Source organism: Coregonus clupeaformis, chromosome 26 (assembly GCF_020615455.1).
Source record: "Coregonus clupeaformis isolate EN_2021a chromosome 26, ASM2061545v1, whole genome shotgun sequence".
NCBI classification, from domain to species: domain Eukaryota; kingdom Metazoa; phylum Chordata; class Actinopteri; order Salmoniformes; family Salmonidae; genus Coregonus; species Coregonus clupeaformis.
Genome location: NC_059217.1, coordinates 25,531,325 through 25,553,721, shown reverse-complemented (window position 1 = coordinate 25,553,721; position 22,397 = coordinate 25,531,325). Strand labels below are relative to the sequence as shown.

Sequence of the window (22,397 nt, the reverse complement as noted above, 5' to 3'; positions counted from 1 at the left end):
CAGTGTCCCATTGATGAAAGGAGGTCCTGTCATCTCAGGGCCCGGTTTCCTGCCCTGGCTGCATCTAGATAAGCTTGAATTTAAATATGTGTCATGACAGTGAATACCAAGGTTCTCAGGGGATCTGAGAGAGCCACTGTAAAGTTTCCATATAAGTAAGTGGAGGATGGTGAGAATTATACCCCCACGGACAGTTAAAACCATTCAAATTTCAGTTGAGCGGTTGTTATGTTTGTCCAACAAGGAACTAACCGCACAAGCCAACCTCACCTTTAGAGAGTGTTTGAAGCTATAGGAGGCGGACGGCTTCTCGTGTCCGTCTGTGGTCTCCTCCCGCTTCTTACAGAAAAGCAGCATCTTATTGTAGAGGAACAAGTGCCTCTGCATGGGCTTGAAGCGGGCCAGGTCCTTCACCTTGCTGTGGCCCTTCTTGTGGTCCGTCCACACGTTGAACGAGCCCTGCATTAGGAGTTTGCCCAGCTCACTAAGGTTCCCCTGGGGGTGGGAGAGGCACACAGAGGACATCAGTCCCACACCCTCACACATACAGTACACCTAGCCATGACAGTCTCTCTCCACCCGATTAGTCAAACTCATTAACAGCAGGACTTCCTGTCACAGCCCAGCAGATCCACTCTAAGATAGGAACAGTAAGGATCTAAATCGAACTGATTCTTCAAACCCTTCACTCCAGCCAAGTCATACACCCCTGCCATGAGCTGTTCACTCCCTTGGCGTCAGGCAGACGGTATTGGAGTATGAGGTCTGATACCAACATGCTCAGAGACAGCTTCTATCTACAAGCCATCAGACTGCTGAACACTTGAACTGGACTGGCTACCTGCACTGTAGCACACATGCACTCACACACACACAGATATACACTTATCCACACACACAAAACAATCACAACTGCTGCAACCATACTGCGCAATTGGTAGCAGAATGTAAAACACATTCTGCACAATTCAAACACTTGCCCCCCAATCCCCCCTTCACGTGTAAATATTGGACTATAAATTGTGCCTTCCTTACTTATGCTAAAATGTTTGTTCTATTCTACTGAGCCATCTATTATATGTTCATATTCTTATCTTTTATTATTTCTTATGGTTTTTGCATTGTCGAGAAGGAACCTGCAAGTATGCATTTCGTTGGACGGTGTGTATACGATGTGTATCCTGTCCATTATACGACTAATACAACTTGAAACTACTGACCTCGAATCCCGTTATGGCAATCTGATGCATGGAGTCATTGACAGACTTGATGATGTCCAGCATGGTGGCCAGGGCCTCCTCCAACTCAGCAGTACCCTCCTGGTTCTTACTGCATTTCAGCATCTCCTAGAGTGGGAACAGAGCACGTCAGGACAAAGCCAAGTGGGATAAATAATTTATCTTTCAGTTTTTGGCTTACCCCTACACAAACAACAGACATAGGCTAAGAATGAAGTCTTTCAAACCACACAGGCTACTGCAAATAAACTACTCTGAGAGCAACAGACACTTCTACTATTCAATATCCATTCATCTGTGTCTATTCAGACACATGGCCACAGGTTTTGACCTCTCCGTGTGGGTGATTATACAGCAAGATAAGGTACACTAGGCATGAGAAATGCATATACTTGAGAACAGAGGAAGCTGGTGGGAGGAGCTATATGAGGACTGGCTTGTTGTAATTGCTGGAATGGAAAAGTGTAACAGGATCAAACATATGGAAACCTCATGTTTGACGCCGTTCCTTAATTCCATTCCAGCCATTACAATGAGCCCGTCCTCATATAGCTCCTCCCACCAGCTTCCTCTGCTTGAGAGTTAAGGTCTTCCAATCAGATCAGTCTGAAGGAAGTGCTTAGCATGTTAGCCCTTGGGCAGTGAAGGAGCATGTTTGAGCAATGAAGACATTTGCATCATATCTGTTATCTGTGTGTTGCTCTAGAATGTCAATAAGCCTGTGATTGTATAGTGCTGAGGTGAAAGATTGATCTCAGTGATAAACTTGCCTTGACCATCAGCTGGTACTTGGTGATCCTCTGCACAGGCTTGAGTAAATAGGCATCCAGGGAGAGTTTGTGGTCCAGCTTCTTCTGACATTCCTGCAGTAACAAACACAGAATGTTTCCAGTTGCAATCATTTACACAACACTGAGACACCCAAGGAATGGGAGTCACCTGGAAGAACAGGCTGTCTCCACACTGTCTCCACAGTGCCTCTGAGCGGGGCTTGTTCTGACAGTACTTCTCATAGATCTGCAGCTCTTCTTTCTGGAGAGAGACAGACACAGAGATTTAGCAATACAACACACTATAACAGCACAGTAACAGTCTTCAGCTTCCAAATGACATCACAAGGAACTCACCCTTTTCAAAAAGCAGGTCCCCACCAATTCTGGCCTCTCCATGCAATTTTCAAGCTCTTTGAAAAATGTCCTGCGAACAAGAAGGATGAAGTCAACTCAATTAAAAAGTTCAACACATTTCCTGTTTGCCCTTACAAGGCACATAAAGTACTGTATAACATTGGATACAATTGCACATTAATTAGATTGCCATTTCCTATGCTGGGAAGTGAAGAGTAAAGATTAGGTTGGGAAATTATAGCTGATGGACAGAGTCTGTGCACTTCTGTTTGGAACGTCTGTGATGTGTAAAGTTATGGAAGCCGTGGATGCCTGTCTGAACAAGGTTGGAAATTTTTGTGAGGCCCTACAGTTGAGATTGAATTAACCTACTGAACCCTGAGCCTTCCCAATGAGTGTCCCATTAGTATCCTGCTTGGGGGTTTGTCCTGGGTTTTAACTCCATAAGCATTTCCACACCAATGAGTTAATACAGTAAGTCCTTCAGCTATGGACACTGGACAGTATTTAGCTGAGTAGAGATAAAACATTACACAACAGAAATGATCCACTGATAATCAAATGATAATGTTAAGAGCTAAAACCCTGGTACTGAAATGTTGATATATCTGATATCTATGTGTTATGGATATTGTCATTGTATTAGAAATATGGACAAACTGGAAATAGCAGCAGTGTCAGAAAGAGGGGGTGAAGGGATATGTTCACGTGAATGTGTCTGCTAGAACAGGTGTAGTATAATAATGAATGCCCATGTGGTGTGGAGCTCTATGGGTCCCTGTGGAACCTTTTGTTTGTCCCTCTCACTGTAACCTAACCCCACCTGAGAGGGAGTGATCACAGGGCCTTGCAGAACAATGGGTGTCCATCACATGGGATGTCACGCCTAGAACACAAAAACCCCAAGACAATACAGGGCCCACTGTCAATTGAGCTCTCTCAGCCAATCACAACGCAGGATTTGTTTGTTTATTTTTACTTCTTGCTCAGAGGGGTATACTACAAAGCAAGATCAACGACTCTGCCAGTTAACTTACCTAAATATTCTGACATAACGTATTCATTTTTAGAAAGATAAGCTTGAAATAGGCATGGTCTGATTGACCCAACAACCAAAAGTACATATCTTAGTTTAGCTTTCCTAATAAACCAGAAAATCAGTAGATATCTGTTTGTTCATCAAAGTTAGCTGGCTAAAGGCTTCTGCATGCTTCAGTTCGGCTGGCGAACTCGGCTAGGCGAACCGAATGAGTGTGCTCACATACCTTTGACCTTCGCTTGAAAAGACCTTCGCTTGAAAAACGAGAAAAAAGTAGCAATAGTACTGTTTGTCCATGTTGAGACGCCGTAGTCCGAATTAATCTAAGAGAACTCAAGAAATATGTCATTAAATGTGGATGTTTTTTCCAAAGAGATCTTAGTCGTGCAGTTTTACATCTAACTAGGATGTTTGGTGCAGTATTTCTCAAGTGAAAAAAATTTGCATGAAAATGAGTCGTCTCTCGTTGAATGACAACAAACACTTAATAGAAGATTCCCTACTGTTGACCAATTACCGACGAAGGGGCGTAGAACTTCGGCTTGCCTCGATAAACATGTTTATGGGCACGAACAGCCAAAAAAAAACCTTGCCCGAAGACCAAAACGTCACAAAATGTCATCATAATATATGCACAAACTGTTCCAAACTGTTTCGGATGGGAAGCATGCGGACGCCATAACTTATTGATTCTGCTTTGTAGCATACCCCTCCGGTGATAAGGCATGTTATTTGGAGCCTTCATAGTTGACATAGCGGTACAATGTGTTCTATATAGAGCTTCAAGTGAAAAATGGGGGAATAAACTTCCCAAACAGTGGGAGAAAATAAACGAATAACCAGTTGTTCCATGTGAGTGCCTGCAGCCAATGAATGCATGGCAGGAATGTGTTAAAAACAGGTAAGGTTCAGAGCAGTTGTTAGCCGTGGGAGACAGGTGAGAGGAAAAACGCTATCTCTCAGGATTGTCATCATGTGGCAGGGGGGATGGGGACCATGCCAATCCTTTTTTCTTTTGATGTCACAGGTACATTTGTCCACTCACTGAATATGGAAATGCAATTCAGAAAGAGATGGAGGAAATTAGGTCACCTGTTGTGAAATTCATATATTTCTGGGAGATTGCCAAACAGCACATCTTTCTTGTTCTCCAGAGCTGCGGGGATGAGGGGGGAAAGCTCTGTGTTGTCCAGCTCGGCAGCGTACCCCTGGAGAAGAAAATCACATTCAAAGCCAATGAGTAATGGCTCAGTGAAAACTATGATAATGTCAACGCCTCTGTGATAATCTGAACCCAATAAAACCCAGTCCTCCACATGGCTCCACATGGCTTTACACATACAGTGGGGCAAAAAAGTATTTAGTCAGCCACCAATTGTGCAAGTTCTCCCACTTAAAAAGATGAGAGAGGCCTGTAATTTTCATCATAGGTACACGTCAACTATGACAGACAAAATGAGGAAAAAAAAATCCAGAAAATCACATTGTAGGATTTTTAAATGAATTTATTTGCAAATTATGGTGGAAAATAAGTATTTGGTCAATAACAAAAGTTTCTCAATACTTTGTTATATACCCTTTGTTGGAAATGACACAGGTCAAATGTTTTCTGTAAGTCTTCACAAGGTTTTCACACACTGTTGCTGGTATTTTGGCCCATTCCTCCATGCAGATCTCCTCTAGAGCAGTGATGTTTTGGGGCTGTCGCTGGGCAACACAGACTTTCAACTCCCTCCAAAGATTTTCTATGGGGCTGAGATCTGGAGACTGGCTAGGCCACTCCAGGACCTTGAAATGCTTCTTACGAAGCCACTCCTTCGTTGCCCGGGCGGTGTGTTTGGGATCATTGTCATGCTGAAAGACCCAGCCACGTTTCATCTTCAATGCCCTTGCTGATGGAAGGAGGTTTTCACTCAAAATCTCACGATACATGGCCCCATTCATTCTTTACTTTTACACGGATCAGTCGTCCTGGTCCCTTTGCAGAAAAACAGCCCCAAAGCATGATGTTTCCACCCCCATGCTTCACAGTAGGTATGGTGTTCTTTGGATGCAACTCATCATTCTTTGTCCTCCAAACACGACGAGTTGAGTTTTGACCAAAAAGTTATATTTTGGTTTCATCTGACCATATGACATTCTCCCAATCCTCTTCTGGATCATCCAAATGCACTCTAGCAAACTTCAGACGGGCCTGGACATGTACTGGCTTAAGCAGGGGGACACGTCTGGCACTGCAGGATTTGAGTCCCTGGCGGCGTAGTGTGTTACTGATGGTAGGCTTTGTTACTTTGGTCCCAGCTCTCTGCAGGTCATTCACTAGGTCCCCCCGTGTGGTTCTGGGATTTTTGCTCACCGTTCTTGTGATCATTTTGACCCCACGGGGTGAGATCTTGCGTGGAGCCCCAGATCGAGGGAGATTATCAGTGGTCTTGTATGTCTTCCATTTCCTAATAATTGCTCCCACAGTTGATTTCTTCAAACCAAGCTGCTTACCTATTGCAGATTCAGTCTTCCCAGCCTGGTGCAGGTCTACAATTTTGTTTCTGGTGTCCTTTGACAGCTCTTTGGTCTTGGCCATAGTGGAGTTTGGAGTGTGACTGTTTGAGGTTGTGGACAGGTGTCTTTTATACTGATAACAAGTTCAAACAGGTACCATTAATACAGGTAATGAGTGGAGGACAGAGGAGCCTCTTAAAGAAGAAGTTACAGGTCTGTGAGAGCCAGAAATCTTGCTTGTTTGTAGGTGACCAAATACTTATTTTCCACCATAATTTGCAAATAAATTCATTAAAAGTCCTACAATGTGATTTTCTGGATTTTTTTCCTCAATTTGTCTGTCATAGTTGACGTGTACCTATGATGAAAATTACAGGCCTCTCTCATCTTTTTAAGTGGGAGAACTTGCACAATTGGTGGCTGACTAAATACTTTTTTTCCCCACTGTAACACTTGAATGAACATTACATGAACATGAATCAATCAATCACTGACAGTTTGAGTAGCCTAATGTCTCATCTAATCAACAAAGCCAGCACATTTTAAGTTCAACAAAAGTTCACACAGTATTCTGAAATGGGCAGATCTAATGCAACATTTACACTGGCAGTCAATTCGATTTTTAGAACAGGGTTTTATGTTCCCTAGGTGCAGTTAGCAGAGAAAGGAGCGCTTTCTCTACTGTCTCCTTGACATTATTGCCACTAACTGACAGCATTTCACAGTCACGAGAGAGACAATTAAAGTAACAAACGTACTTCCATGATGCTCTGCAGCTCCTCGACGTACAGCCTCTCAGTTTCAATCAGCTCGTTCATGATGTGTCTGGGGAGGAAAAATACAGGATCCGTCAATACACACCAATTACAGAGAAGCCCTTTAGTCATATTTGTCAGCGCAGATAGATTAATAAAACCCATAATGAAGACATCAACTACCACTCATATACCAAGTGCTTTGTCAAAGTTCTAAATGATCATCATCATCAGGTTATTGTCCAAACCCAAAAGAGGCTCTGCTAGAAACAGCAGCACAGCACCCCAGACAGGAGGTACAAGGGGGAAAAACAAGACCTTTGGAGAATTAACCGAGGAGGTTGTCATAAAACCAACGATCTTCAGCAAAGCTAACATTTCCAGACTTTAATGGCCCCTTTAATGTGCACATTTGTATGAGTTCTGAGGTCTTGATTTTTATGTGCCATCACGAGCCCATCGAGACACTGAGTAGTGTTTGATGTATGGCCACATTTTATAGGTCAATAAAGCTCCTCCAAAAGCACCCGCCACTCTCACAGAGGCAAGCATCTGTCATATCATAGGTGACTGCGTCATAAGTCCCAACACAATAAGATATGTGCATATCGATTTTGGAAGACAGGGCAGCATCATGTGAATAAATATTATGGACAGATGCCTTCATTGATCCCCTGGGGGGGGAATGTTCCATGACGTCATGTGCCTAGCCTGTTATTTGTGCTCCTAAGAAATATTATTTTTATTGAGCATCCTAGTGGAGTGTTTATTTTAATGATACATACTTGGCCGTCCTCCCTCATGTTGCTTACAGCAACACTAGCTAAGGTATTAGTGCATAAAATAGCTTCGATCTCTACAGCCCTCTGTGTGCCAAGAATTAAGTCAGGGAGCAAAGATAACCTCCTCCAACAGAAAAACAATGCTATAACAATATAAAACAAATAATGTATACATATCATGTACTAGAAGACAGCGCCAGAGTTTGCCCCTGTGCAAACTATTTGGTAATGTGACCCTCGGGAACACTGAATTACCTTTATTGTGCAGAATTTGTAGTAGCTGATGCGACTCAGATGACACAAATTCCAAGCTCTGGCACTCTGGCATATGATCCAGCTTCACTCCTGCTGATTGGCCTCACGGATATGATCATAACTCAGAGAGGATCATAGACTGACTCATCTGAGGCAGGCAGGGAGAGGGAAGGTCCAGGGGCTGAGCTTTCCCCCTCTAGCCCAGCGGTTTCCTCCCCCACTCCCATTCTGCTCTCTCAGTCTCTCACAGTCACACAGCGGAGAGACGCACAGACAGAGCAGCTCAGGCAGCAGGAAACCACTGGCAGGCAGGCAGGCGGCTGGAAGCTGCTGCTGCCACTCCTTACACACAGCGGGGAAAGAGAGAGGGGGAAGGAGAGAAGGAGAGAGCTCATCTACTGAAAAAGAGGAGGCAGGGGAGAGTAGTTTTCTGTACTTTTCCCAGCAACACGTGGATGGAACTCACAGGCTGGTAAGTGATCCGGGAGAGGAGAGGGAGGTGGGGGGGATCGTATGCTCTAGCTGAAAGACTGTTTATAGTAACTTAAGCTGCTCAAAGCAAAAAGGTGTCGACTTTCAGTAGAGGGTTTGAGAAAGAAAAGTCAGACTGTGGAAAGCTAAAAACAAATCTATGCTCATGTCACACTCCTGAATTCACACTGCATAGCCTGTGGGGAGATAACAGCTAACGGTGGAATCGTCGCTGGGATGACGGGCGAAAGGCCAACACCCTTTTATGGAATTGGAACCTAACCCTCTTGGTAGGTTTTAAAACAATAGACACAGGAAATCTAACAGAATGTAATATTTTCTTTCGACTCAACAATATGGAATTTAAGTCATTTCAAAAAATCATTGGAGATAACATCTGCTTACACAAAAAATGAACTCTGTTTAGGTGTTCTTATCTAAATATTCTATTGTGGTGGGTTTGTAGCTAAAACAATTCTTGGGTGGAGGCTTTTCACTACACAAGAAAAGTGTTTTAATGTGACTATCTGAACTTACTTAAAACTAAAGTTACCACAAAACTGTAGCTTTATACTTCTCAATAGATGTGGTCCTCTGTAGCTCAGCTGGTAGAGCACGGCGCTTGTAACGCCAAGGTAGTGGGTTCGATCCCCGGGACCACCCATACACAAAAATGTATGCACGCATGACTGTAAGTCGCTTTGGATAAAAGCGTCTGCTAAATGGCATATTTTATTTTATGTCTGCTGCATTCTCTAAACCAGTGCTATTAAGCTGATGATTAATAAACCACATTCGTGTTTACATTATTGGACTTCTATTCTGGGAGGTTTGCTCAAAGATTTTTCCCCCTTTCAAAAGGAACTGCATGGGGACAGTTGGCTTTCCAGGGCATTGATCAGTGAAAAGGTTTGCATTGGTAGGGATGAATGTTTCACTAGTGTAGGGGTGGGCAATAAGTTATAGTTTTAGATGTTCAAGATTGGCCTGGAGTTTTCTTTTCTTTTTTTCAAAATAATAATTTCCCCCCTCCCCGCAATGAACACAATAATAATCAAAACCTCCCCCGGTCCGGATTGAATGGGCTCTCGGGCCGTATCCAGCCCGCCGGCCGTATGTTGCCAACCCCTGCCCTATAATTTAAAATATATTACACTTTGTAGCCTATAATAACGCTATGGTGAACTTCTGTTGAAACTAGTTTTGAGAGAGAGAAAATACACTACATGACCAAAAGTATGTGGACACCTGCTCGTCGAACATCTCATTCCAAAATCATGGGCATTAGTATGGCGTTGGTCCCCCCTTTGCTGTTATAACAGCCTCTACTCTTCTGGGAAGGCTTTCCACTAGATGTTGGAACATTGCTGCGGGGACATGCTTCCATTCAGCCACAAGAACATTAGTGAGGTCGGGCACTGATGTTGGGCGATTAGGCTTGGCTTCACAATAGGCGTTCCAATTCATCCCAAAGGCGTTTGATGGGGTTGAGGTCAGGGCTCTGTGCAGGCCAGTCAAGTTCTTCCACACCAATCTCGACAAACCATTTCTGTATGGACCTCGCTTTGTGCACGGGGGCATTGTCATGCTGAAACAGGAATGGGCCTTCCTCAAATTGTTGCCACAAAGTTGGAAGCACAGAATCATCTAGAATGTCATTGTATGCTGTAGCGTTAAGATTTCCCTTCACTGGAACTAAGGGGCCTAGCCCAAACCATGAAAAACAGCCCAAGACCATTATTCCTCCTCCACCAAACTTTACAGTTGGTGCTATGCATAGCGTTCTCTTGGCATCCGCCAAACCCAGATTCGTCAGTCGGACTACCAGATGGTGAAGCGTGATTCATCACTCCAGAGAACACGTTTCCACTGCTCCAGAGTCCAATGGTGGCGAGCTTTACACCACTCCAGCCGACGCTTGGCATTGCGCATGGTGATCTTAGGCTTGTGTGCGGCTGCTCGGCCATGGAAACCCATTTCACAAAGCTCCCGACAAACAGTTATTGTGCTGATGTTGCTTACCGAGGCAGTTTGGAACACGGTAGCGAGTGTTGCAACCGAGGACAGGAGATTTTTACACGCTATGCACTTCAGCACTCGGCGGTCCCATTCTGTGAGCTTGTGTGGCCTACCACTTCGCGGCTGAGCCGTTGTTGCTCCTAGTCATTTCCCCTTCACGATAACATCACTTATAGTTGACCGGCAAAGCTCAAGCAGGGCAGAAATTTGACTTGTTGGAAAGGTAGCATCCTATATGACGGTGCCACGTTGAAAGTCACTGAGCTCTTCAGTAAGGCCATTCTACAGCCAATGTTTGTCTATGGAGATTGCATAGCGGTGTGCTCGATTTTATAAACCTGTCAGCAACGGGTGTGGCTGAAATAGCCACATCCATTACTTTGACGGGGTGTCCACATACTTTTGTATATATAGTGTATATTCTTGTTGTTTTGGTCAGGAATATACACAATTCCTAAAATGTCAACCAAACAAATGCAACCTTGTGTGATTACAATAACCTAGAAAGTAAACAACAATCTTATTTCTACCTCTTATTGACACTCATATGTGACACCCAGACATGGGAGGAAATTCTAACTGGGAGTTGAATGTTATTTGCATTGGGATTGTTGAATAGATAGCCATCGTGGTATTGACACAAGGTTAAATGATGCATGCTGTCAGGGCCGCTCATTGTTGTGAGCCACTGGTTTGCCTAAATCTGCTGCTGTAATTATATTTTTTGTCATGGTGACTGTTTCTTACAGACATCAGCAATTCCATGCACTCTGTTAGTTTAAAGCCCCTCCATTATTGAACTTGCGCTGGGTTGGCTTATGCGTTCATTCACAAAAGATTTGGCAACTACAGCTACACGATTGAGAGGGTTAAGATACTTCACACTGTGAACAAGCACCTACAGAGGATGGACTGACAGATAAACACTGAATAGGCCATCATCCTTTCGTAGATAGAGTACAACGGGATGGAGTGCCTTCAGAAAGTATTCATACCACTGGACTTATTCCACATTTTGTTGTGTTACAGCCTGAATTCAAAATGGATAACATTGATTTCTCACCCATCTACACACAACACCCCATAATGACAAAGTGAAAACATGTTTTTAGAAATGTATTAAATTAAATACAGAAATATCTCATTTACATAAGCATTCACACCACTGACTCAATAGTTTGTAGAAGCATCTTTGGCAGCGATTACAGCTGTTAGTCTTTCTGGGTAAGAGCTTTCCACACCTGAATTGTGCAACATTTGCCAATTATTCTTTTCAAAATTCTTCAAGCTCTGTCAAATTGGTTGTTGATCATTGCTAGACAACCATTTTTAGGTTTTGCCATAGATTTTCAAGTAGATTTAAGTCAAAACTGTAACTCGGCCACTGAGGAACATTAACAGTTTTCTTGGTAAGCAACTCCAGTGTAGATTTGTTTTAGGTTATTGTCCTGCTGAAAGGTGAATTTATCTCCCAGTGTCTGGTAGAAAGCAGACTGAACCAGGTTTTACTCAAGGATTTTGCCTGTGCTTAGCTCCATTCTGTTTCTTTTTTATCCTGAGTCCTTGTAACTTATTATGTGACTTATTTAGGCTTGCCATAACAAAGGGGTTGAATACTTATTGACTCAAGACATTTCAGCATTTTCTTTTTAATTAATGTGTAAAAATGTCAAAATACATACTTCCACTTTGACATTATGGGGTATTGCGTGTAGGTCAGTGACTAAACATTTTAAAACCAGGCTGTAACAACAAAATGTGGAAAATGTCAAGGAGTGTGAATACTTAAGGCACTATAAGCACGGATAAATAACAGATACAGTGCATTCGGAAAGTATTCAGACCCCTAGACTTTTTCCACATGTTACAGCCTTATTCTAAAATTGATTAAATTGTATTTTCCTCATCAATCTACACATAATACCCCATAATAACAAAGTACAAACAGGTTTTTAGAAATTTTTGCAAATGTATACAGATAAAATAAAACTTAAATATCACATTTACATAAGTATTCAGACCCTTTACTCAGCACTTTGTTGAAGCACCTTTGGCAGCGATTACAGCCTCGAGTCTTCTTGGGTATGACGCTACAAGCTTGGCACACCTGTATTTGGGGAGTTTCTCCCATTCTTCTCTGCAGATCCTCTCAAGCTCTGTCAGGTTGGATGGGGAGCGTTGCTGCACAGCTATTTTCAGGTCTCTCCAGAGATGTTCGATCGGGTTCAAGTCCGGGCTCTGGCTGGGACACTCAAGGACATTCAGAGACTTATCCCGAAGCCACTCCTGCGTTGTCTTGGCTGTGTGCTTAGGGTCGTTGTCCTGTTGGAAGGTGAACTTTCTCCCCAGTCTGAGGTCCTGAGCGCTCTGGATTAGGTTTTCATCAAGGAACTCTCTGTACTTTGCTACGTTCATATTTACCAAGTCTGAAATTAGTCTGTCACAGTTGACAAGTGTCATGAGAAGAGAGCATTTCAGATCTTATCATAAATTGGTCAGACATTTCCTGTATGCTGAAACACTTGTAGGTAATACTTGTATTGTATGCAGCAAATAGACTGCCTACTACAGTACTTCAAGGTATTTCATATCATCTGCTTCTACTGAAACAGTTGTATGTTGCAAAACAACAGTCAGAAAATGAATAAAAGGCAAGGAGGAAATATAATATACTGAACAAAAATATAAACGCAACATGCAACAATGTAACACTGTAAAGTCCATGGAAAATAAGAGCACTTCCTCCCAGCTGCCCACTGCACTGAGGCTAGGAAACACTATCACCACCGATAAATCTACAATAATCGAGAATTTCAACAAGCATTTTGCTACGGCTGGCCATGCTTTCCACTACCCCGGCCACCAGCTCTGCACCCTCCGCTGCAACTTGCCCATGCCCCCCCCCCCCCCGCTTCTCCTTCACACAAATCCAGACAGCTGATGTTCTAAAAGAGCTGCAAAATCTGGACCCCTACAAATCATCTGGGCTAGACAATCTGGACCCTTTCTTTCTAAAACTAGCCGCCGAAATTGTCGCAACCCCTATTACTAGCCTGTTCAACCTCTCTTTCGTAACGTCTGAGATCCCCAGAGATTGGAAAGCTGCCGCGGTCATCCCCCTCTTCAAAGGGGGTGACACTATAGATCCAAACTGTTACAGACCCATATCCATCCTGCCCTGCCTTTCAAAAGTTTTTGAAAGTCAACAAACAGATCACCGACCATTTCGAATCCCACCGTACCTTCTCCGCTATGCAATCCGGTTTCCGAGCTGGTCATGGGTGCACTTCAGCCACGCTCAAGGTCCTAAACGATATTATAACCGCGATCGATAATAGACAGTACTGTGCAGCCGTTTTCATTGACCTGGCCAAGGCTTTCGACTCTGTCAACCACCGCATTCTTATTGGCAGACTAAATAGCCTTGGTTTCTCAAATGACTGCCTCGCCTGGTTCACCAACTACTTCTCAGATAGAGTTCAATGTGTCAAATCGGAGGGCCTGTTGTCTGGACCTATGGCAAAGTACAAACAGGTTTGGGGGTGCCACAGGGTTCAATTCTTGGGCCGACTCTTTTCTCTGTGTATATCAATGACGTCGCTCTTGCTGCTGGTGACTCTCAGATCCACCTCTACGCAGACGACACCATTTTGTATACATCTGGCCCTTCATTGGACACTGTGTTAACAAACCTCCAAACGAGCTTCAATTCCATACAACACTCCTTCAGTAGCCTCCAACTGCTCTTAAACACTAGTAAAACTAAATGCATGCTCTTCAACCGAACGCTGCTTGCACCCGCCCACCCGACTAGAATCACTACTCTCGACGGGTCTGACCTAGAGTATGTGGACAACTACAAATATCTAGGTGTCTGGTTAGACTGTAAACTCTCCTTCCAGACTCACATTAAGAATCTCCAATCCAAAGTTAAATCTAGAATCGGTTTCCTATTTCGCAACAAAGCCTCCTTCACTCATGCTGCCAAACATGCCCTCGTAAAACTGACTATCCTACCGATCCTTGACTTCGGCGATGTCATTTACAAAATAGCCTCCAACACTCTACTCAGCAAATTGGATGTAGTCTATCACAGTGCCATCCGTTTTGTCTCCAAAGCCCCATATAATACCCACCACTGTGACCTGTACGCTCTTGTTGGCTGGTCCTCACTACATATTCGTCGCCAAACCCACTGGCTCCAGGCCATCTATAAATCACTGCTAGGCAAATCCCCGCCTTATCTTAGCTCATTGGTCACCATAGCAACACCCACCCGTAGTCTGCGCTCCAGCGGGTATATCTCACTGGTCATCCCCAAAGCCAACACCTCCTTTGGCCGCAATTCCTTCCAGTTCTCTGCTGTCAATGACTGGAACAAATTGCAAAAATCTCTGAAGCTGGAGACACTTATCTCCCTCACTAACTTTAAGCATCAGTTGTCAGAGCACCTTACCGATCACTGCACCTGTACACAGCCCATCTGAAATTAGCCCGCCCAACTACCTCATCCCTATATTGTTATTTATTTTGCTCATTTGTACCCCAGTATCTCTATTTGCACATCATCTCTTGCACATCTATCATTCCAGTGTTAATACTAATTGTAATTATTTTGCACTATAGCCTATTTTATTGCCTTACCTCCATTACTTGCTAAATTTGCACAAACTGTATATTATATGTATTTCTGTTGTATTTTTGACTTTGTTTTGTTTTACCCCATATGTAACTCTGTGTTGTTGTTTTTAAATCGCACTGCTTTGCTTTATCTTGGCCAGGTCGCAGTTGTAAATGAGAACTTGTTCTCAACTGGTTTACCTGGTTAAATAAAGGTGAAATAAAAAATAAATAAAATAAAACAGTTCATATGAGGAAATCAGTCAATTGAAATAAATTAATTAGGCCCTAATCTATGGAGTTCACATGACTGGGAATACAGATATGCATCTGTTGGTCACAGATACCTTAAAACAAATTTAAAATCAGGACCTCATCACTGTATTTTTGTGCATTCAAATTGCCATAAATAAAATAAAATTATGTTTGTTGTCCGTAGCTTATGCCTGCCCATACCATAACCCCTACAACACCATGGGGCGCTCTATTCACAACGTTATCAGCAAACCGCTTGCCCACACGATGCCATACACATGGTCTTCGGTTGTGAGGCCAGTTGGATGTACTGCCAAATTCTCTGAAACGACGTTATGGTAGAGAAATTAACATTAAATTATCTGGCAACAGCTCTGGTGGACAATCCTGGAGTCAGCATGCCAATTGCGCGCTCCCTCAAAACTTCAGACATCTGTGGTATTGTGTTGTGTGACAAAACTGCACATTTTAGTGGCCTTTTATTGTCCTCAGCACAAGGTGCACCTGTGTAATGATCATGCTGTTTAATCAGCTTCCTGATATGCCACACCTGTCAGGTGGATGGATTATCTTGGCAAAGGATGAATGCTCACTAACAGGGATATAAACAAATTTGTGCACAAAATTTGATAAATACGCTTTTTGTGCATATGGAAAATTTCTGGTATCTTTTATTTCAGCTCATGAAACATGGGACCAACACTTTACATGTTACTTTTATATTTTTGTTGAGTGTAATTTTCCTCAGCAATAGGCCTATATCCCATTGGGCAAAAACTGGTTGAATCAACGTTGTTTCAATGTCATTTTAACAAAAAAAAATTATGTGATGACGTTGAATCAACGTGGAAAACTGATTGGATTTGCTAAATGTCTTCAACGTATTATTATTATTTTTTTTTTTACTCAGGAGACAGAGAAGCAACATTTGGCAGAACATATTTGTGCTCTACAAATACGGTTTCATACAAACTCTGATCTCCGAAGTCTTCAGTCTCAATCAAATCACACACACCGTAGAGCTACGGCGGTGCAGTACAGCACTGGCTACACCAGGAATAGGCAACTCCAGTCCTCGGGGGCTTGATTGGTGTCACACTTTTGCCCCAGTCCCAGCTAACACACCTGACTCCAATGATAATGATATTCGGTTTAGAATGCAATTAGTTTAATCAGCTGTAATGATATTCGGTTTAGAATGCAATTAGTTTAATCAGCTGTGTTTGCTAGGGATTGGGGAAAAGTCCGGCCTTCGGGCCCAGAGGACTGGAGTTGCCCATCCCTAGGTTACACAAATTCAATTGCGAGCTGCAACGCTTCTCTTTTGTAGGGAGCTCTGAACATACGCGTTTTGACAGCTTTGCTTCTTTTGTTTGGAATCGTTGGAATATGAGAAAAGTTATAATTTCGCCTTCAGCCTTACTGTCGTTCTTTCACCCCGGTGAGTAGGCTGATTGAAAAGCCACATTACCAGTCTGTATTTATAGTCCTACAATCAATATTGCATTTGGACTGTCCACCCATTGTGGACTAAATGCGATCGCTCGACCCACGGTTGTTGTTGCTGTTTGGGTAGCCTACCTTGGGGATGTGAGGATGGATGCCTCGCTCCATGTTGGACAGAATAAGCGCGCTTGATTGATGTTGCCCCGCGGTATTCGCACTCTAGCACCGTTGGAATAACTTCAAAAGTACTAACCCTGGTTTAGACGGCACGCTGGATCAAACACATCTACTGACTGTTTCATTCACATCCTCAGAATGAATCAACATAATATTGACTCACAATTTCAAATGCATTTCCTGTTGGTGCAATATGTTCAGATTTTTGTCTTTCTCCTTTCAGATCCTATGATGTGGAATGTTTTGTGACTGTGTGGACACTGATAACAAAACAGCGATGACTAGTGACATGATCGTCTCAACAATACAGTCACAGTAAAGAGAAGACGGGAGAGGTGTCGGGAGGAGATGAAATTGAACTGAAGACCAACATTTCTCTGAGGAGCCCATGTCTCCAGTTGGGCAAATATGATGGAACTCAGACACTCCCAAATCATTTGGAACCATTGTGAAAGTAGCAGCCTGTCAAACACAACAACCTATTGGACTTGACAAAAAGATAGAAAAGAGGGGGTGAGGGCAGGAAGGTTTGAAGAATGTTTTTGAATTTCAGAAGGATCAGAAAATGTCAATGTGTGCAGCTGGTGACGACGTGCTTTGTCCTGTCCGTGTTGATGGTGTGCTGGGAGCAGCTGGACCACCATGTGGTGAGCCACATGAAGTCCTACTCATACCGCTATCTGGTCAACAGCTACGACTTCATCAACGAGAGCTTTGGCATCCGCCAGCAGGAGGCTGAGAGCCAGAGCAACTTCCCGTACCTCATCAACCACCATGACAAGTGTGACAGCAATGAAGTGCTGCTGCTGCTGTTCGTCAAATCTTCCCCAGAGAACCTGGAGAGGAGGCAGGCCATCCGGGCCACCTGGGGGAATGAGACCTACACCCAGAGGGAGTTGGGGGCCACTGTGAGGGTGGTGTTTGCCCTGGGGGTCCACCCCAACCCCCAACAGAGGGGCCATGTACAGAGGGGGCTGCTGGGGGAAGACCAGGTCTATGGGGACCTGGTCCAGCAGGACTTTGTCGACACCTTTCACAACCTCACCATCAAACTGCTGCTGCAGTTCCGCTGGAGCCACACCTACTGCAGCCAAGCACGATTCCTCATGTCAGCCGACGACGACATCTTTGTCCACATGCCCAACCTGGTGCACTACCTGCGGAGCCTGATCCGGCAGGGGGCCCGGGACCTCTGGGTGGGCCACGTGCACAGGGGAGCCCCCCCTAACCGCCGGAAGGACAGCAAGTACTACGTGCCTTATGAGATGTACCAGTGGCCCTCTTACCCAGACTACACAGCGGGGGCAGGGTACGTTGTCTCAGGGGACGTAGCTACCAAAATCTACCAGGCCACTCTGTCCCTCAATGCCTCGCTGTACATTGACGATGTGTTCATGGGCATTTGTGCCAACGCCATGGGGGTGTCTCCCCAGGAACATGTTTACTTTTCAGGGGAAGGGAAGGCCCCCTATCACCCCTGCATCTATGATAAGATGATCACCTCTCACGGACATGTGGCAGATGTCCGGTACCTGTGGAAGGCAGCCACGGACCCACAGATTCATTATATTTCCTCTGGCTTGGTGGGAAAGCTGTACTGCACAGCAGTGAAAGTAATGTTTCTCTGTAAACCTTACTATTTCAATACCTACCCATGCAAGGCGGCATTTTCATAGTGTACTGTAAGGCATTTTCTTTTTATATTTCAGTGTCCGCAGCTGGTATCATTTTCTAAATAAAGACCAAAGCCATGTTCTTGAGCATATATCACCACTTCTGCCTTGGCTTGATGGATGGATACTGCAGTTGTACTTTGTGTTTTAGCTAATTAATTGTGTGATGGTAAACAGACTGTTAGTGTTCTTGGCTGCATTGAGGAACATTTTGGCTGGCTGCATGAAGTCGTAAGGGAAGAATAATTTGAATAAATTACCTCACAGTCTCAAGAGGAAATTCTGTTCAGAGTTGCTAGCAGACATTAGGCTTTTTATTCAGTTTTCTATTGCTCATTGAATTAAACTGGTTGAAAGTGTACCATCTGTATCATACTAATTTTACCTTCCCTCTTATCTCTATAGAGCCAATGCCATTTCTTCCCCATTCCCGGGTTTCACGTCAGGCTGCAAACCAGGAGCAAACACAATTTGCTTTAAACTACATCCTGCTCACTAAATCATTCCATATGAACTCTGCTCCCCCATCTCTCCCCGTCCTACAGTCTGGGGCCCCCAATAAGGTAACATAGAGCATTTAGTGACTCTGCAGACAGGAATTCACTGGGCCCTTTAGCGGTGGAGTGAAGTTAACTGCAAACTAACCTTCAAACATAAAAGCACTTGACACTGTTTGCTAAGGGTCTTTAACATTCGCTACAATTATAAATCTGGCATGTGTAATAAAGAAATCAATGACTGGCAGTGACAATGTGGATTCAGTATGGATCTCTAGGGGCCCTAGCCTGCAGCAGGGGTTTCCCAAACTCTGTCCTTCCTTTATATATTGCGTTTTTTACCTGTTGCTACTTTATGCTCTAAAAGAGACGTTGTCAGGGACAATATGTGTTTTATGAAAATCTCATGTTCAATCTTATGGAAATACACATGGCCTACAGTGACTGCTTGTAATGCCTGTGCTTGGCAGAGGAGGGGAGTGCAAATATAATTCCCCTCATGTGCCCATTTTATTTCCGGCTTTCAGCCACATCCTGTTCTTAAGATTGAGCCACCTCAAACCTCAAAAGTGGTTACCGAATATAAAACTGTCTGTTGAGTCAGAGATTGTACGCATGCAACAGGGAGTACACTCCTACGAACCCGTAACAGTTATAACAAAGACAAGATAAATATTGTGATTAATCAACTTATTAGTATTAATCAACTTATTAGTATGCTCCATATCAGCAGGTACTGTGCAGGCTGAAATTAGAGCAGGAGACATTCCACACAGCAGTCATACAGTTCGTGGTCACCTGGGTGCTAACAGTCAGCCGGCAGGCTTTGCCTCAATAAAAGTCTCTCTTGGTCATCTCTACAAACCCTTTCTTCAGACGGCTGTGCTGTGTGTGCTATGCTCTCCTAACCTCGCCTTTCAATATTCACTCTCTTTCTTTGACCTATTTCAAAGTTTCTTCCCCTAACACTAGCTAATGGTTGAGGAAATAGTAGTCCCTTGTAAATGTCATAAACCACATCACTAGCAACAGTGTGCGTATGCAGTTGTTTTGGAAAAGAGCAGAGAGAAACATGAAAGAGAGTAAAAGATGACGTGAAGGACTATGGGCAGAGAACAGAAAGAGCCATTTACCTCCGTCTGTTTGAAAGACTCTCCTCGGTCTCGTTCGTCACCAGGACGTGGCTGGAGCCTCCCTGGCTTGCCTCATGCATTACCTCAATCTGGGGACACAAACACACATTGATGCAGTCATGGACAGGTGAAAGGGTGACACATTCCTTGGAGGCCCCTATTTCCTTTCAAACGTCAGCCTCATGGTCATAGTGCTAACATTTAGATAAGATGACAGGCTTATCATGCATGACTAGTATGGCACATTATTCCTATTTATCAGACAGACGTGATGTGGTCAGGGCAAAAGGTGTATAATTGATTTGAAACTAGGGTTTCTCATCCCCGCAGGGTTCAGTTGGGAAAGGCATGAAACAGAAGATGGTGAAACTGGACACCCCCATGACGACTTCTCCCAGACTACCATTGACCAAGAGTTATGTTCTGATGAATTATAGAAGAGGATTTGGCGGAACACTGTCATACAAATGGACCAGTGGCTAGCCAACAAAAAATAAGACTGTTGTTGTTGTTGTTGTAGATGAGGCTGAACCATTTCAGGTTCAATTGTCTAGAGATGTCCATAGATCTTACCTTGAGGCTCCCTTTGACTTTGCGGCTTACATTCTTCCTTTTTGCGAGCTCAGCCTCCGTGGGCTGCTTTGTGGCACTAGAGTTCTCAGAGATCCTTCGACTGAGCGCTAGAAATGGTTGCAGAACAGGGATGGGAAAAGGAAGAAAGAGAAAGTTAAAAAAATTAAAGCGGAATGTTTGACATAAAGGCATAGAGACATCTAGGGATCCTGGTTGAAACATCAGTCGTTTTGCCATTCTCTCTGTGTGGAACAACGGCAGGAGGCCCTGGCCCAAAGCTATGTCCTCTTCCTGTCATAGGTAGATTACCGCAGTGAATACAATAGACTTCCTTTACAAGCCTCAGGTTGTAAGGTTTTAAACACATACATTGTCTTAAACTAGAAAATTACTTTGCTTCCTGGAAAGTAAAGTACAGACTATGTTTCTACTATGATCTTGTATTGCAGGCAGGTAAAGTTTGTGGTTAGGTCAAGTGGGTGGAGACCATACAGATGGAAAGAGGTCTCAACTTTGTATTTGTGCCATTATGCCGTCTGTGACAGAATGAGCAGCTCCATTGAGGCTATCTCCATTTTAAAGTAGTCCGTTTTCTTCTTATTTTGTGTTTGAAAAAAAGTGTAAAGCTAGTATTGGTGATTTACCCCCACCTGGAGTGCTGAAGTGCTCAACCAAATATTGTCCTTCATTTACTGTGGCCATTAGATGTCAGTGATAGAGCTTAAATTAATTTACACACCATAGCACCCAATTTGAAGAAGACAATGCTCTGATCATTGGCTGATAGCTCCCAACCCATAGGAATCCCCACCCAGTTGACTACTTTAAAATGGTGGAAGCTCTCAATGGAAATCCCCATGATAAAAGGGGGCTACATCCAAGTTGAGCCCTTTAACTATCTCTATGGGGGAGACTTACCAGGGGCAGGGCCGGTGGTCCTGGGTGTTTTGGGAGGCGCAGGCCGTTTAGGAGAGGACTCAGGCCGGGGGGCCACAGGCTGGACGGGCCGGGTCTGTTTGGCTGACAGCTTCTTCAGACTGACCTGTCTCTTCTCAAACATCTCCTGTACATCGTCCAGCCTCTTTAGAGCCTTTTGTACATTGGCCTGATGGAAAGCACACACCAGGGGTCAACAAATAGGACCATTGTTCTTCCGTAGGCTGACAACTCCAGGAATTAGGATTCCATTAGTGAATTAAGGGAGCACTGCACATACCTTGACTTCAGCGTTGAGGACTAGCTCATACTGGTTGTGGATGTTCTTGAGTTCACTCAGTTGATTCTCCTTGGCAGTCTCCAGGAACTTCTCAATGTCCTGCAGGGCTGCCTCAGCCCCTTCCTGGGACTGGCACTTGTCCACTGCCTGAGAGGCCAGCAGGTACACCCCCGACTCACACCACTGGTTCACCTGCAACCACCAGAGAACACATGAACGAATAAACAACTACAGTAGGTACTGTCTAGGCTCCATATCAGTAGTATATCTTGGCTCATTTAAATGGCACTATTGTATATTTTGAACCACTAACGTTATACATGGCATGTATAGTTGTTTAGGAACCATAAAATACGAGTACTGATTATTGTATGTGACAATATACTGTACAAGTGTTTTTGAGAAAGATCATTTGAAAAATACAATTTGATTGAGTAAATGTATTTATTGCTTCGCTGAAAGAGTTTAAATACCACTGACCTAGACGGAAGAGGGAAACTTTGTGAAAGTTATTTGAATTTATGAGATAATGTGTAAATGATGTGTATAATAATGCAAACAATCTCTCCAAGAGGACATTGCCTTTTCTGACAGCAATATAGAGATGAGGAGCCTCCTATGT

The 22,397-nt window shown here is 43.7% G+C and overlaps 2 protein-coding genes across 12 annotated transcripts in view; one reads left to right on the top strand and one right to left on the bottom strand.

The window, feature by feature from the left end:
* LOC121540227 (guanine nucleotide exchange factor DBS) overlaps positions 1 to 22,397 on the bottom strand; it is a 70,600-nt gene that overhangs the window by 22,495 nt on the left and 25,708 nt on the right. For all 10 annotated transcript variants that reach the window (XM_041848917.2, XM_041848921.2, XM_041848925.2 and 7 more), the window contains 11 exons: positions 21,776 to 21,967; positions 21,478 to 21,664; positions 20,560 to 20,666; positions 19,987 to 20,075; positions 6,662 to 6,728; positions 4,497 to 4,612; positions 2,366 to 2,435; positions 2,178 to 2,270; positions 2,009 to 2,101; positions 1,221 to 1,346; positions 271 to 495 (listed from right to left, as the gene is read on the bottom strand). In XM_041848917.2, the coding sequence (XP_041704851.1) occupies positions 271 to 495; positions 1,221 to 1,346; positions 2,009 to 2,101; positions 2,178 to 2,270; positions 2,366 to 2,435; positions 4,497 to 4,612; positions 6,662 to 6,728; positions 19,987 to 20,075; positions 20,560 to 20,666; positions 21,478 to 21,664; positions 21,776 to 21,967 (1,365 nt within the window). The remainder of the gene's footprint in view (positions 1 to 270; positions 496 to 1,220; positions 1,347 to 2,008; positions 2,102 to 2,177; positions 2,271 to 2,365; positions 2,436 to 4,496; positions 4,613 to 6,661; positions 6,729 to 19,986; positions 20,076 to 20,559; positions 20,667 to 21,477; positions 21,665 to 21,775; positions 21,968 to 22,397) is intronic.
* On the top strand, positions 7,741 to 19,655 carry LOC121540229 (lactosylceramide 1,3-N-acetyl-beta-D-glucosaminyltransferase A-like). 2 transcript variants are annotated; one of them, XM_041848926.2, is made up of 2 exons: positions 7,741 to 8,167; positions 16,907 to 19,655. In XM_041848926.2, exon 2 carries the CDS (start codon positions 17,220 to 17,222, stop codon positions 18,357 to 18,359), a length of 1,140 nt encoding a protein of 379 aa, XP_041704860.1. In that variant the 5' UTR covers positions 7,741 to 8,167; positions 16,907 to 17,219; the 3' UTR covers positions 18,360 to 19,655. The 2 variants fall into 2 exon arrangements, with proteins under 2 accessions (XP_041704860.1, XP_041704861.1); XM_041848927.2 differs by lacking the exon at positions 7,741 to 8,167 and adding an exon at positions 8,237 to 8,456.

What these genes read in the sequence shown, in the direction of transcription:
- LOC121540229 (XM_041848926.2), top strand. Translation starts at nt 17,220, where the DNA reads ATGTTTTTGAATTTCAGAAGGATCAGAAAATGTCAATGTGTGCAGCTG.